At 34.0% G+C, this 16,004-nt stretch overlaps 1 protein-coding gene across 1 annotated transcript; it reads right to left on the bottom strand.

Annotated features, from left to right (window-relative positions):
* Positions 1 to 907: 907 nt before the first annotated feature.
* LOC141682460 (AT-hook motif nuclear-localized protein 1-like) lies at positions 908 to 4,170 on the bottom strand. Its single transcript, XM_074487158.1, has 5 exons — positions 3,339 to 4,170; positions 2,524 to 2,591; positions 2,165 to 2,296; positions 1,697 to 1,858; positions 908 to 1,527 (listed from the first exon to the last, which is right to left on the bottom strand). Exons 1-5 carry the CDS (start codon positions 3,727 to 3,729, stop codon positions 1,231 to 1,233), a joined length of 1,050 nt encoding a protein of 349 aa, XP_074343259.1. The 5' UTR covers positions 3,730 to 4,170; the 3' UTR covers positions 908 to 1,230.
* Positions 4,171 to 16,004: the final 11,834 nt, after the last annotated feature.

Genomic DNA, 16,004 nt, shown 5'->3' with positions numbered 1-16,004 from the left:
ATATCAAATATACGCGTGGTCATTTTTTAATGGTTTCATAAGAAAGTAATGAAATATTCAACTTTCGAAAAAGCAATAAAAAACAAAGGGACATACTTGGAATATAAAATAAATTTAATTAATGTTATTGCATTAAATAATATGTATGGGCGGTAACAGAAATCATATTTTATTTAGTTGATGATAATTACAATAAAATATCAAATATAAAAAGAATTATGGAATCTCTTTTTGATTTGAAATTTACACATCCAAGAAAGCTGTCATCCCTAAAATATTATATATATTAAAATAATTATCCAGTTTATTAATCAAACAGGCACCTTCTTGGCTTCTTTTACCACCTAATATGAATGAATTTTTAGGTTTGTCAGAATTGAGTAGTGAGAAAGTCAGATGTTTCCGGTACAATAATTTAATTCAATAATTCTTAAAAAAAGATATTCTTTTTTCGATCTCGGAAAGAATAAAATATCTCTTAGCATATTTTGTAAAATATTGTCAAGTCTATTTCAAAAAGTAGGATTTTTCTCTATACCATGCTTCCTACTTCCAATTAAAAAATGCTAAAAAATTTAAGTATGTTCAAATTAAATTTGTTAGATCTCTTTATTTTTTTTTTAAAAGATGAAATTGGTTAGAAGCTACTACTAAAATTTCCAGAAAAGTGGTATAAATGTAAAATATGTTTAGTCTGGGGCACATGGGTGGGGGCTGCATATCAAGGCTCTGACCCCATGGCATGGTGCTTTTATACTAAACACTTCACAGGTTCCATATTTTATTCAAGTTTCACAAGCATGCTTGATCACTTTTCTTTTGGTAGCACTTGGTCTGGATGGATCAGAGGATAATCAACAGACTATTAAGCCAATAAGGACATAATTAAAGACTAGATTATATAAAATGTGGTCAAAGAAGATACATTTATGGATCAGAACAACAGCTTTTGATAAATAAAGTAAAGATTACAAACACAAGGTACTCAAACATTAGCAACTTAGATGATACATAAGACATCTAACTCATCTACAAACAAGAACCAAGAAACACTGACCAAATTGTACTAACTATTCCAACTATTAAACAAGTTAAATGTAAGCCCTCACCTAGATCAAACATGTCAAAATTTGAGCTGACAGACAAATGAAAAGTGACAGTCGGAACTATCGTTGACTGGTATGTCATGACAATCTGGTGTGGCGTAATATAAGCCTCGTAATGCTCCCATTATCCGGGAAGAGTTATATTAATGTCGGTTTGATTATTCCTCGACTCCGATGGATATGTTGGATTATTTCTCGAGTCTGATGGATATGAAGACCAGTTATCTCCACCGAATGACAAGGAGGTTACGTTATGATTCACCGTCGCTGAAGTGTGCTGTTGTCCTGCATTAGAAATAGGAATGGCAACCCCGGAAATAGGCATGGCAGCAGTAGGGGCAGCGGTAGTTATATTATCTGTCTTCTGCTTTTTTATTTTTTGTTCATGCTGACTCCCTGTTAAAAAACTGCCGACGACGATCTGTGATGTTTACACAAAGAGAAAGAAGCTATGTTTAATTGCATAGATAGGGGTGCACGTACAAAAATAACATTCAAAATATTTTGACATAAACATGAGTTGCGTTAGTCATATTTTTCTCGTTCAGGACCTAAAAAGTTTAATGTATAGTGTAAAAGAGAAGCCAGACCTGAACAGGGCTTGCAGCTACAAGTAGACCAGCAACACCACCTCCAACTACGCGTCCATCTGGGCCTGCTAAAGAAACACTCATTCCTCCGGACCTATTCCTTATTCCTCCATTTTCAGATGGCATAAATGATCCGGTTAGGGAGAGTATCTCAAATCGACCCTGAAAGACAGGCATAAAGAGGTCAAATTACCATCCGCCAAATTAGCTCATCCTAAATCAACATAGGACAAAAAAGCAAGAAACATTGGTTTTTTTTTTCTAAAACTATAATAAATTGCGTATCAAGAGTAATTTGTGATACAAAGTCGGAGTTGTCCAAATTTTATTTTCACATAAAAACAATTGCTAATTTGCTTCATAATATAAAATATATGACTATAAGATGCAGAGCTTCATGCATATATAATCGATGATGAACGAAGTACATTCACATAAGAAACTATACAGCAATGATGAACTACACACCTCATAAGTCAATGTACCCCCAGAAGAATCAGGTTGGCGAAGTGTAACACTTGAAATTACACCATTTGCAGAGAGAATACAAATCCCTCGAGGCCCTTGCTGAGAAAATGATATCACCTTCATTGTGACATCCTAAACAACCAAAATAACAGATAATCTGAGATTCTCCGGTTGACCCCTCTTAATAGAACTTTGATATAATAGATGTCTGAGCTAAAGATAGTTGTACGTGACCAAAGATAACATAACAATCACTCAACTTTTAGTAGAATTCTTGTAAATATGGACTAAAGTTTGTATTGTGACACCGGTAAACAGAAAAGTTTTAGTTTCAAATGCAAAATTCTTTACAGTTTTACCTCTCCAGCATTAACTGTAATAATGTGAGGGGTAAAATTACCACCAACAGAACATGAAATCCAATCACCTGCAGAAGTTTTAAAAGAAAACAAAACAAAAAAATGATTAATCATCAAGCAACAAACGATCACAGACGCTAGTCTCTTAAATTGAATTCCAAAAAATTAAATAATAATATGCATAAAACAAGGGACAAAGATTCAAGGGAAAGCACGAGTTGATTCTTTTGTAGAACACAAGCCATAGAGAGCCCTGAAACCAGTAACCAATTCTGCCATTAAGATGAGTTACTAAAAACCAACAAACTTAGTTATTCGATGAGAAAAGTTCAAACAGTGAGCTTCTGGCCTTCTGCTAATATTAGTGTTGCTGATGTATCTTCTAACTATTGTTAATCTAAAACAGCAACCAATTAGTCAATGACTACCTATCCTAAACAAACAAGTTGCCACATTCCATAATCCAATCTTCCTCTCATCCTAACCAACCCAGGTAACGATGAGAATCGCCAAATAGTATCACAATCTAGATATACCTCATTCCCACACCAACCTATAAAAGTCCTAATTCAACTATCAACTACACATTAAAATCAAGATCCAATCTGGGGATCTATTAATTGGTCCCCACACCTTATCTACTACTTAAACTTACCACTAAACACCACTTGCAAAACAAAACTAGATCAAAAACACAAGTACAAAAATCCACATCTAAAAATCACAGAACACCAACATGCATGCATAACTATTAAAAATTCAACTACACAAAATCACAGGCTCTTAAAATTTCAAAAAAACATATAAATCATTACCTAAACTTTCCATCCCCATCTTTGAAAAATGCTTATTAGCTGAACCAGGAGGCTTGATTTTGCCCTTAGGTTTCTCAGATGAGAAATCAATGACAGAAGGTGGAGCAGCAGAAGAAATGGGCTTGGGAGACAAGGCCTTGGTCACTGACCCATCTGGACCATACTTTCTTGGCCTACCTCTTTTCTTCTTGACAGGTGCAACCACCATAGCCAGTGGGCCTACCACCTGAGGAGCAGGAACAGTGACTTGGGCTGCAGCAACAGTAGTCACCTGAGGTGACTCAGTTGGGCTTGATCCTGCAGCAACTTGGTTAGAATTTTCAGTTCTTGGAGCTACATGGTACTCAGATGGAGCATCTGATCCCACTACTGTAACTCCACTTGTATTCATAGCTTCCAGAATCTAAACTCAACAAACTACAAACTTCAAAAATATAAATATGTTTTATATTCTATAGAGTGAAGTAGTTTTCCTCAAACTTATATTCTCAAAATCAAACTTCAAGAAGTTCCAAGAATTTATTTTTATCAAGAAAATCAAGAAGATTGAAGCTGAAGATATAAATATTTTTATAAAAAAACTAAATTTAAACAACTAGAAGCTGAAAAAACCAAAACCCAGAAAATGATAATTCAAAAGTTTGATTTTTAGCTGAGCTAAGAAAAATGATTTTCAGATTAAGAGAATGATGAGAGCCTATTCCATTTTCTAAATTAATGAGCTGAAAAAGAAAATCAAAGAGAGAGATTTATTAATGGTGATGAACATAAATTAAGTATTAATAATAAATTAATTTCTTGGAGTAAGAGATGAGTTTAGAAAAAGAGAAAGATAAGTTTAATTTTTAATATGTCAGTTGATAATGAAACAAAAAGAAAGAAATTTGGAGTTTTTTGGGTGTGAAAGTAATTTGATTCTCACTTTCCCAAATATTAAAATAATGAGAAATCTGAAATTAGATGTATAAAATATTGAATCTTTAATTATGAATCCTATTAAAGTATAGACAATGTGCATTTTGGTTAAAGAATTGGTGGAGTGCGGTGGAAAAGAAAAATTAAAAAAATATATAATTATAGTTGGGAAAAGTGAAATTAGGTTGCCAAGGCTTGAAGCACATCTTTCCAAGACAAAATTAAATATTAATATTTAAATTTGTCTCACCAACCAATATGTGCATATAATAATTATGTATATGGTTTTATATTAATTCAAAAATAGAAATAAAATATTAATTAAGAATCAAAGATGGAGAATATGAAGTAAACTAGAAGTTAAGGAAAAATTTGCATTTCTCGTAAACATTGTTCCTGGTCATAGTGGATGCTAGTGCCCTTTAACATGATAATTAGACAGTTTTGTTAAAATATTGAATTATTTATTCATTAAGACGGGTAAATGTGTTAATTTTGCACTAACGTGGAATTTATTATAATTTAACTTGAGCAAAACTTAACAAATGTAATGTTTTATATCATTGCCGCTCGTATTCTCTTTCTAGATAAGAACTGCCAAACCAGCTAAGTTTTACTTTGTGTGTGTCAGAATTTTATGTCAATGTTGTATTCCGTGTTTCCCTTTAATTTCAAAATGCTAATTATTTGACACAGTACTCAACACTAATCCTCGCGACTTTTAAATAAGAAATTTATAAAAACATCATGAACAGGAGTTAATCCTCGCAAATACTTTTAAATAAGAAAATTTTAAAATATCTTGAATATAATTCTTATATGAGAAATTTTTAAAAAACCTTTAATTTAAGCTTATGCTATTGTTTCTATTTTTAGTAAGACATAAACTATTAGGGTTTCAATTTTAACAAAAAAATATTATCCGTTACATCGTGATTTTGTTTATATAGGAATATATAACTTTAAAATATAATAAAAATAAATCATAATTTATAACAAATTAATAATTATAATCACCATCGCTATTGTTGTACAAGACATGTCTAAACATATCAAGACTAAGTGACAACCCTAAGAATTAGTTGTATGTTAATCTTATTGTATTTTGTATTTTTATTTCTTAAGTCTATAAAAATGCTAAGGAGATTAGACTGAAATTGTATTCCATGAGCCATCAAGCTAACGAATAAACTCCGGAAGAATCATGGCTTAGAGAGAAGTGTAGAAGTTCGTAGTTGAATAATGTTGTTCCTGGAAAAATGTTCTAAGTCAGATATCGACAAGTCACGGTGTTAGGTATGAATACAACACAGAGGGGGTAAATGTGTTTTGGCTTAAATGTTTGATTTTCGCTCGACTTAGGCTTTAGCAGTTGGTAGTTGTTAATGATTTAGTAGAATGGATGTTAAAAATAAATAGCTGTGCAAATATGTAAAACAAAGATCTTCAAAACTCACTTAATTTTATATTAAAAATCAAGCAGTGTTTTGCTACAAAATCTCTAAGTTCTTGTTTTAGAACTTAGCTTCTTTCTTGAGAGAGAATACACAAATTTTATATTCTTATTGTTCTACTTAACTAGAGGACCAGTGTTAACTTTATAACTCAGTTAACTGCTGGTTTACACAGTGGATAATAAACATGCTATTAGCTTTTCTAAACTGTCACTTGTTATTTCTATTTATAGAAAAGCAAATCTCTAATTTCTGTCTTAGCATATCTTTAGCATCCCGTGATTACTTTAATCTCCTCTGTCAGTTAATCTTTGTCATTGATCTTGCACATCTCTCAAGCAGCTTTTTGTAGACTTGTCAATCCAGCTGTGTGAATTGTTTGTTGATTTGCAACCTTGGATATTGAATTGTTCTACAATTCTGTACTTAGAGAAATTTCTTCACTTCGAGATCTCCAATTAAGCTGTAGAGAACTCGACATCCCGATAGACATGTTGGCTTGTCGATATCTCTGAAACTTCATTGTTAACTTGACTTATCGACAACTCTAAGTTCTCTAGTGAATTTTGGTTTATCGATAACTCAGAGTTCTCTAATGGACTTTGACTTATCGATAACTCAGAGTTCTCTAATGAATGTATACTTGTCGATATCTCTGAGTTCTCGAATGGGTATCTGACTTATCGATATCTCCAATAGTAATTCATGAGTTCTCTACACCCAGTGGATGTTGCTTATCCGTCGGGTAGACATTGCTCATCCGTCGAGTAGATATTGCTCATCCGTCGGGTAGACATTGCTCATCCGTCGAGTAGATATTACTCATCCGTCGGGTAGATGTTATTCATCCGTCGGTACTCTCTAGAGCTTAAATGACTTCTCGATAAGTCATTCTGGAGTTCTCGAATGATTTCTCTATAACACTAATTATGTGACTTGTAGAGATCTTGACTTAGAATGTTTTACACCAAACAGATTTATTCAACTCTAAGCTTCTTCATAATTCTTCTGAGGCATGATCTTCTTGATCTTCTTCCAGATAGAATTCTTAGGCTTGACACTGTTTAGAGAAAAATGCTCCAGTCTGCTCCATTTACATTTTACAGAAATAAGTGTTACAAGTATGAATTACAGATTAAGGTTACAATACAACTAATCTTAGGTTTGTCAGTATGACTTAGTCTTGTTATAATACATGCATGTCTTGCACAACAATCTCCCCCAATTTGTGAGAAGATTGCTTATCACAAATTCATTCATGTTAACAAGTCTAACCCCAAGTTAAAGAATGATAATAAAATAATACAAAAGCTGATACAACACTTGTACAATGAATATTTGACAGTTTACAATAATTAAGTAAGGACTGAGCTGTCTGATTCTTTCTCAATTATGTTCTTAATTTGCACAAGTATTTCCAATTCTTCTAGGATGGGGGTGTCATTTAGAGCCTCTATTAGTTTCAGCAAATCTGGCTTAGGATATCTAGCTAACATCCCTATCCTATAACTTGACAAAGAGCCAGCTTTTATATTCAGAAATCTTCCATCCTTTGATATTCTGCTCTTGCATGTTGCTTTCAACTCTTCCGATCTTCTGATATACTCAGATCATAGATGTTGATGATATTATTAGCTCCAGTAATCTTTGACATTCTTCTGAGGCATAATTCTTTGACATCATCTATTATATATTACAATCTCCCCCAACTTGTACATTATGAAATTATGCACAAGTTCTGATTGATGATGTCAAAACTTTAACTAAATGCAGAAACCAAAACCAGTCTTCCCATCAGGTCTTCTTTTGTTGAGTTGCATTCAGATTTATTCAACATCCATTAGCTGTTTTGGCATTTAGGTATATTCTCCCCCTTTTTGACATTATCTCCAGGAAGAAAGATCCAGCTAAATGCACATTGTTCAAGTTGTTGTCAATGTCCATTTGGAACATTGTCTACAGCTCCAAGCTTCATTGAGATTCATGGTGATTATTTAAAAAAAATAGAAGCTCCACTTAGATTTACAGAAAAAGTTTGTTAGTGATCAAAGTCCTAAGCTCTCTGTTCTTTTGAATAAGTAGTCTCATCAATTCTCACTGTACTAGTCTCATGACTTTTGAGAGTCGGAGTTCCCTTATAAGGATTACTAAATCCATACATTAATCTACCTCTCCTTTTTCCAGGAAGGATCCTGCCTCTCTTATTCTTCTACAAGTCTTCTAGTCGTCTAACTCTAAAGCATATCTTCCAGTGTTTTAGTCATGATCCTCTCCTGTAAATCAGCTGCATTCCTTATCTAAAGAACCCGCACTTAAGTCCTGATATAAATCCTGACGGCCTTAAGTTCTGATATAAGTTCTCACTTCAGCAAGTTCTGATTTCCAGTAAGTCCTGATAAGTCCTGATATTAAGTTCTGAAACTAAACACAACAGATTAGACATGACATCACAAATATATCTAACAATCTCCCCCAACTTGTAAATTATGAAAAATATACAAATTAATAGATTTGATGATGTCAAAAAAATTTAAGTACAAATGCAATGAGAGTTTATTTAGACAACTAACTACAACTTACAGTCCTTGCAGCTTTTACCAATCTTACTGAATCAATCTGAATCCAAAGTGATTCTTGACAAAGTTTGATATCAGCTTCTCTTCTGTATTTCTCAGGACTTGAGCTAATGTAGCCTTGACTTGCTTCAGTTCTTCATCTTGACTTCCAATCTGGTAGATGGCAGTCCTAAGTGCTGAAATGTGATTTCTTTCCAATTCATCACCTAGTCTGATTACCCTTGGATGAGATGAGTCTTCATTATAGCATAGACATTTCTTTCAGAATAACTTCCATCTTAGCAGAATTCTTCTTCATTGGAATTTCACTTCCATCATCTTCAACTATCTTTGGTATAAATTCTGCAACCCTTGATCCAGAGATTCTAGCTTTATCCCTTATGGTCTTCATGATGAAATTTGACCATCTTCTGGTAACCTCAGACTTTATCTTCAAAAGATTATGAAAAATTGAAATTCTTTAAGAGATTTGTTCAGCACATCTGATTCTGACATTCTGTATGTTCTTCCATCTTTAAGAAATAGAATCAGCTTTTCTTTAACATTACTCTTATCATGAGCATCCAGTACCACTTGAACAGATATAACCTTGTCAAGGTGTTTCCGTGTAACTTCCTTAAGTGGTTTGTCAGTTAATAAAAATGGATCTTTGATAGTTACTTCAACTCCTGTTTTCAGCTTGACTTCGCTTGATCCTAACCCTGATCTGTCTCTTGCTTCTCTGGCATTCAATCCAACAGTTAAGAAATCATATAACAGTTGACTTTTCTTAGGATCTGATGGTTTAACATTTTTCCATAGGAGTTTCTTCTTATCAATAACTGTCATCTTGTTCAAATTAACTTGAGCTCTGTCAGAGGTTGATGTCTTGGTAACTTGATCAGGATTTGCAGATCCTTCTGTAGCTTGTTATTATTCACTCTGAACAACTTGAGCTATGTCAGAGGTTGTCTCAGATTCTTCTGTCATCTTTCTTCTTTTCAGAGTTTCAACAGTTTCATCTTCTGCAGCAGTATCATCAAAGACTTGAACCATTTTGCACATAGGATTCATCAGAATTTGAGGAATCTTTATTTTCTGCTTCTTTATTGGTTCATCAATCTTTGCTTTCCCTTTTGATTTGGGATCAATTTCAACTTGTGATCTTTTTTTGGGCTTTGAAGCCTCGGAAGTTGACCTTTCCTTGATCACAATGCCTTTTTCCTTAGGCCTTGGAGGTTTCTTTGAATTAGAAGCTTTAGACTTAGGATTTGTCTTCTCAGCTGCAAATCTAGCTTCTTCTTTAGAGTCTCTAAATCCATTCCAGGATTATGCTTGAGAAACAATCTTTTAGCAATTTCTTCATCAAGAGTCTGAATCTTGGGATCCTTATAGTAGACAATAGTCTCCCTTCCCTTAAGCTTCAGAGTTTGTAAAAACTTCTAAGATTCTTGACTTCCAGACTGAATTAGAACATCAGACTTTGTCATCAGAACTTGATTATCAGAACTTGCTATCAGAGTTTGAGCATTCACAGCTTCAGAACTTGAATTTTTCTGTGTAGAAGATTTTCTAGAATCAGAAATTAGTTTCTGTGAAGAAACTTTGCTGCTTTGCTTTCCTTGACCTTTGCCCTTGCAAGGGTTTCCCTGGTCATCTTCAGAATCATCCTTTTTCTTCAGTGTCTTGCTAATTGAGCATTTGGACTTAACTACCTTCTCCCCCTTTTTGGCATAATCTGTCAGAAGTAGAGAAAGAAGGAGTTTCACTGAAGATTGGATCTCAGTTAAAAATAACATCTTTTGGTGCCATTTCTGTTGAAAAATCAAGTGAAAATTTTTCTGTGAAATATAACCGTTACAGTAAATACTAAAAAATAAGTCAATCAATTAAAATGTGACACGTAAGCATCAGAGTTTGCATCAGAACTTGACTCTTATCAGAATTTAACGGTCATCAGAACATGGCTTCTGTACTCAAAAAGATGAATGACTGTTTCTGTGTTTCTTCACACAAATACTGACTGGTTTCTTCAGAGTTTAATCATCAGAACATAATCAGAGCTTGTCCTCAAAATTTATGCAAATAATGCTTAATTGTTTATCAGAAACAACTTAATTACCACAGTAATTTTCATCATTCATATGGAGTGATAGTGTGTGTATGTGCAAATGATCAGATAAAGATTAAAGTATGATAAACTTCAGTATATCTTAGAAATAAGGCATAACTAAGAAAAATGCTTAAAATCTGTCTTGAATTATGAAGTCTACTGTAGAATGAAGTTATGCAAAAATCCACCTCAACTGTTTGTGCTTATTTTATGCATCTTTTGAAATTCTTAAGACAAGAAGCTTCTCAGTGTAAATGAGTTACAACTGCCATCAGAATTTATGCTTATATCAGAATATTTCTCCAGTAATCAGAGAATGTGAAAAGTCACCAAGAAAAATTTATTTTTCTAATGCATATTACTTAATACTAGCAATGCACTTGGGTCTTCCCTTTCACATATTTACTCTAGATCTCAAAGGAGTACCTGATTTCAATTTTTCTTTTTTTTCCCTTCAGATAAGTGAGGCTTATCAAGCATGTAGTTCATCCTTAAGATTTACTGACATCAGAATTTGACAGATAAGAAGCAATAATCTAGTTTGTGACTTAGTAATAAGATACAGGAAGTAAATTTGATTAAGATCAAAATAATAATTTGCTTGTGTTAGTGATTTCCACATAAATAACTATTTCAAACATGGGATACATAGTTTGTTAAAGACTACTAAGTCAGCATCTAACAAGATAATCCTCATTGGATTGAATAGTCACAAAACATTCAAAACACTCTTAGAGTTTATAGAATCACATCAGATAACAAGCAATGTTTAATATGTAACAATTTAAGCAAAGATTACATTAAGATAAGAAAATCTGTAAACACTGATCATAAAGTCTGATGTATAAGAACAAAAACTAGACAGATTTTGAGAAAGAACCTGAAACCATTCCAAGTTCATTTACCAGTCTTGTAAAAGTAGCTTCACATAGTGGTTTTGTAAAGATATGTGCTAGTTGTTGATCTGTTGGAACAAAATGCAATTCCACTGTACCTTCCATCACATGTTCCCTTATGAAATGGTACCTAATGTTGATGTGCTTTATCATTGAGTGTTGAACTGGATTTCCTGTCATAGCAATAACACTTTGATTATCACAGTAAATAGGTATTTTAGAAAATTCTAACCCATAGTCCAGTAGTTGATTCTTCATCCAAAGAATCTGTGCACAACAGCTTCCTGCAACAATATATTATGCTTCTGCAGTTGATGTGGAATTTGATTTCTGTTTCTTGCTAAATCAAGAAACCAATTTGCCTCCAAGAAATTTCCAACTTCCAATAGTGTTTTTCCTGTCAATTTTGCATCCTACAAAATCTCTGTAATTAGTAATATCTACTGATGCTCCAGTATCTTTATCTAACTTGGTGGCAGTGGCCATGGGAGTTGATGCAGTAGAACTGTCTTGCATTCCAAATTTCTTGAGTAGATTTCTGGTGTACTTGGATTGACTGATAAAAGTACCTTCTTCAGTTTGTTTGACTTGAAATCCCAGAAAATAACTCAATTCTACCATCATACTCATTTGATATCTTGACTGCATTAACTTGGAAAATCTTTCAAAAAGTTTTGTATTTGTAGAGCCAAAGATGATATCATCAATATATATCTGTAACAAAAGTAAGTTCTTTCCATGGTTGAGGTAGAATAAAGTCTTGTCAATTGTGCCTCTGTGAAATCCACTTTCCAGAAGGAATTGTGTCAGAGTCTCATACCATACTCTAGGAGCTTGCTTTAGGCCATAAAGTGCTTTGTCAAGCCTGTAGACATGATTTGGAAATTTTGGATCTACAAATCCTGGAGGTTATTCAACATATACCTCTTCTTCCAATTCTCCATTGAGAAAAACACTTTTCACATCCATTTCAAAGACTTTAAACTTCTTGTGAGCAGCATAATCCAAAAAGATCTTATGGCTTCCAATTTAGCAACTGGAGCAAATGTTTCATCATAGTCAATACCCTCCTGTTGAGAGTAACCTTTAGCAACCAACCTTGCTTTATTTCTTGTAATTATGTCATCACTGTCAGTTTTGTTTCTGAACACCCATTTTGTACCAACAATTGATCTGTCCTTTGGTCTTGGCACTAGGGTCCAAACTTTATTTCTTTCAAATTTATTTAACTTTTCCTGCATTGCTTGCACCCAATCAACATCTTGAAGAGCTTCTTCCACTTTCTTTGGTTCAGTCTGAGATAGAAAGGAATGATAGAGGCATTCATTTGATGTTGTTGTTCTATTTCTGACACCTGCTTCAGGATCTCCAATTATTAAGTCAGGTGTGTGTGATTTAGTCCACTTCCTTGCAGATGGAAGTTGATCTCTAGAACTGCATCCTCCCTCATGATCCATGCTGTCTCCATCAGCATTTTCTGATGCTCCCCCTGAAGTTATGCTCTCTGAGATTCCAGAATTTGAGTTGGATCCTTCAGGAATTGAAGAATAAGAGTTTCCTGAATTGTCAGAATTTGGCTCATCAGCACTTGATGAATCAGAACTTGAAGGGCCAGTGACTGGTTCTGATACTTCTTGAGAGTCTTGAGATGTGGTATGTTCATCATCTTGCTCCCCCTGAACAAGTGCATTTTCCTTTGGAGTAGTTACCACAGTTTCAATGACATCAGAATTTAACCCGTCAGAACTTACAGGATCAGGATTTAGGTCATCAGAATTTACAGAATCAGAATTTATATCTTCATTTTCAAATCTGAGCTGATCATGATCATTGAAATCTTCAAGTCCAATAATCTTTTTATCATCAAAAGATACATTAATAGATTCCATGACAACCCTTGTTCTTAAATTGTAGACTCTGAAGGCTTTTGCGGAAAGTGGATATCCAACAAAAATTCCTTCATCAACTTTTAGATCAAATTTTGACAGCTGTTCAGGATGAGTCTTAAGAACAAAACACTTGCATTTAAATACATGAAAGTATTTCAGTTTTGGCTTCTTTTTCTTCACCATCTCATATGGTATTTTTCCATGCTTGTTTATGAGTGTAGCATTATGTGTAAAACAAGCAGGATGCACAACTTCAACCCAAAAATAGGTTGATAGATTTGCTTCATCAAGCATAGTTCATGTAGCTTCAATAAGAGTCATGTTCTTTCTTTCTACAACTCCATTCTGCTGTGGAGTTCCAGGTGCAGAAAATTCCTGCTTTATTCCTTGCTCTTTGCAGAACTCTTCCATGATTGAATTCTTGAACTCAGTGACATTATCACTTCTTAATATTTTAACAGAATCTTTGACCAACTTATCCAGCTGTCTGACATGATCAGTTAGGGTAGATGCAGTTTCATTCTTCTTGTGCAAGAAATACACCCAAGTATATCTTGTGAACTCCTCCACTATAACCATAGCATATTTCTTCTTTGCAATGGACATGATATTGACTGGACCAAATAGATCAACATGCAGTAAGTGATAAGGCTCAAGAATTGAGGATTCAGTTTTGCTCTTGAATGAAGATTTTCTTTCTTTTGCCTTTTGACATGAGTCACAAAGACCATCAAGAGCAAATATTGATTTTGGCAGTCCTCTCACAAGATCTTTCTTTACTAGCTCATTTATGTCGTTGAAATTTAAATGAGAGAGTCTTTTGTTCCAATCCCAGCTTTCTTCAATTGATTCTCTGCTTAACAGACATATTGCAGAACCATCAGAGTTTGTTGAAAGTCTGGCTTCATATATGTTACCATGTCTGTAACCTTTCAGAACCACTTTGCCTGTAGAATTACTTACAACTTCACAGTGTTTTTCAAAGAAATCCACATGATAACCTCTGTCACAGATTTGACTCACACTTAGCAGATTGTGTTTAAGTCCTGAGATAAGAGCTACTGATTCAATTATGACTTTCCCAAGATTGATATTGCCATATCCCAGAGTCTTTCCCATGTTGTCATCTCCATAAGAAACTCCCGGGCCAGCTTTCTCCACAAAGTTTGATAGCAGGGCTTTATTTCCAGTTGTTGCCCTGCAATCACAAAGACCACTATTGGGTAGTTTTAAGGACCCATACTTGCTTGGATCCTATGGACTTTTTAAGTTTGTTAGCATTTGCAGCGGATTTAGTTTCAGAGTTTATGCTAACATGCTTTTTATCAGACTTTATATCAGACTTTGCATCAGAATTTACACTAGAAGGAATTACACTAACTTACTTTAAAGAAGGTTTTATTTGATAATAATCATAGTACAAACTATGATATTCCTTACAAGTATAAATAGAATGTCACAAACTACCACAATGAAAACAAGGATTTTGTAGTTTAAACCTAACAGACTGACTCTTAACTCCTGACCTAGGAGGTAAAGAGTTTATATCTTTATTTTTCCTGCAAAAAGAAGCAAGATGGTTAGAGTTTTCATAATTATAGCATTTCTTTCTAGGAGCATTGGGAACAGGCTTATAATTATTGCTTTTATTCACACCTTCCTTTCCATTCCTATTTTTCCTAGCTTCCTTGACCCTGTTCACATTTTTAATCTCTTTCAGCTTATACTTAAGCTGCTTCTTTGTCATTAAGCCAATGTTTACTACAGCTGGTTTATCCTGTTTTAATTTGTCAGATGTTAATTTGTCCTTAACTTCCTTTTCAGATTTTGACTTGTCAGAATTTGACACAAACTTGGCAGGATTAACTTTAGGCTTTTCAGCTTTCTTGGTAAAGTTTGGTTTAGATGACACAATTTTCTTTTCTTCTTTATCATCTGGATAACCTAGTCCTTCTTTCCAATTTCAATTTTCTAAGATTTTCTGAGTTGTTCTTCCAGAGTTAGTCCAAATTTTGATTATCTCCTTTTCCTTTTCCAGTTCAGATTGGTATAGCAAGAAACAACAACATGTTTCAACTTCCACAGCTGAGGCTGAATACATAGCTGCTGGAAGTTATTGTGCTCAAGTTCTTTGGATTAGAAATCAGCTAATGGACTATGGCCTAGCGTTACACAAAATTCCAATTATGTGTGACAATACTGGTGCTATATTTATTATGGCTAATCTAGTTAATCACTCTAAAACAAAGCACATTGATGTAAGGTACCATTTTATTAGAGAACATAGTCTTTCTGAACCCTTTATTTTCAGAACTTCCACCTTTCCTGGAAAACTTCTTACCTTTCTCGAATTTCTTGTAGGCTATCTTTGTGATACCCTTCATCATAAGACCACACAATTGCATCATCTCTGCATTAACATCCACTTCAGATAAATTTTCAGATTATGAATCATCATCATCAGAATATGATGACTCTTAATCAGACTGTATGATGAGAGCCTTTCCTTTGCCCCTCTTTGAGACAACCACTTTAGGAGATTCCTCCTCAGCTTTAAGTGCAACTGTCTTTGACTTTCTTCCATGCCTTTTGCTCCTTTGATCCATCTCAAGTTCATGAGTCTTGAGCATACCATAAATTTCATCAAGAGTAGTTTCAGTAAGGTCATAGTTGTCTCTTATGGTAGTAGACTTCAAATCCCAATTTTCAGGAAGAGCTAAAAGGAATTTTAGATTTGAATCTTCAAGATCATATTCCTTGTCCACCAGTGATAGATCATTCAAGAGTTTGGCAAACCTGTCATATAAATCAGTTAATGACTCATCAGCTTTTGAGTCAAAGTGC

Source organism: Apium graveolens, chromosome 9 (genome assembly GCF_009905375.1).
Source record: "Apium graveolens cultivar Ventura chromosome 9, ASM990537v1, whole genome shotgun sequence".
Taxonomy (NCBI): domain Eukaryota; kingdom Viridiplantae; phylum Streptophyta; class Magnoliopsida; order Apiales; family Apiaceae; genus Apium; species Apium graveolens.
Note: the sequence above shows the minus strand (reverse complement) of the source record. Positions and strands in the feature narration are given on the sequence as shown.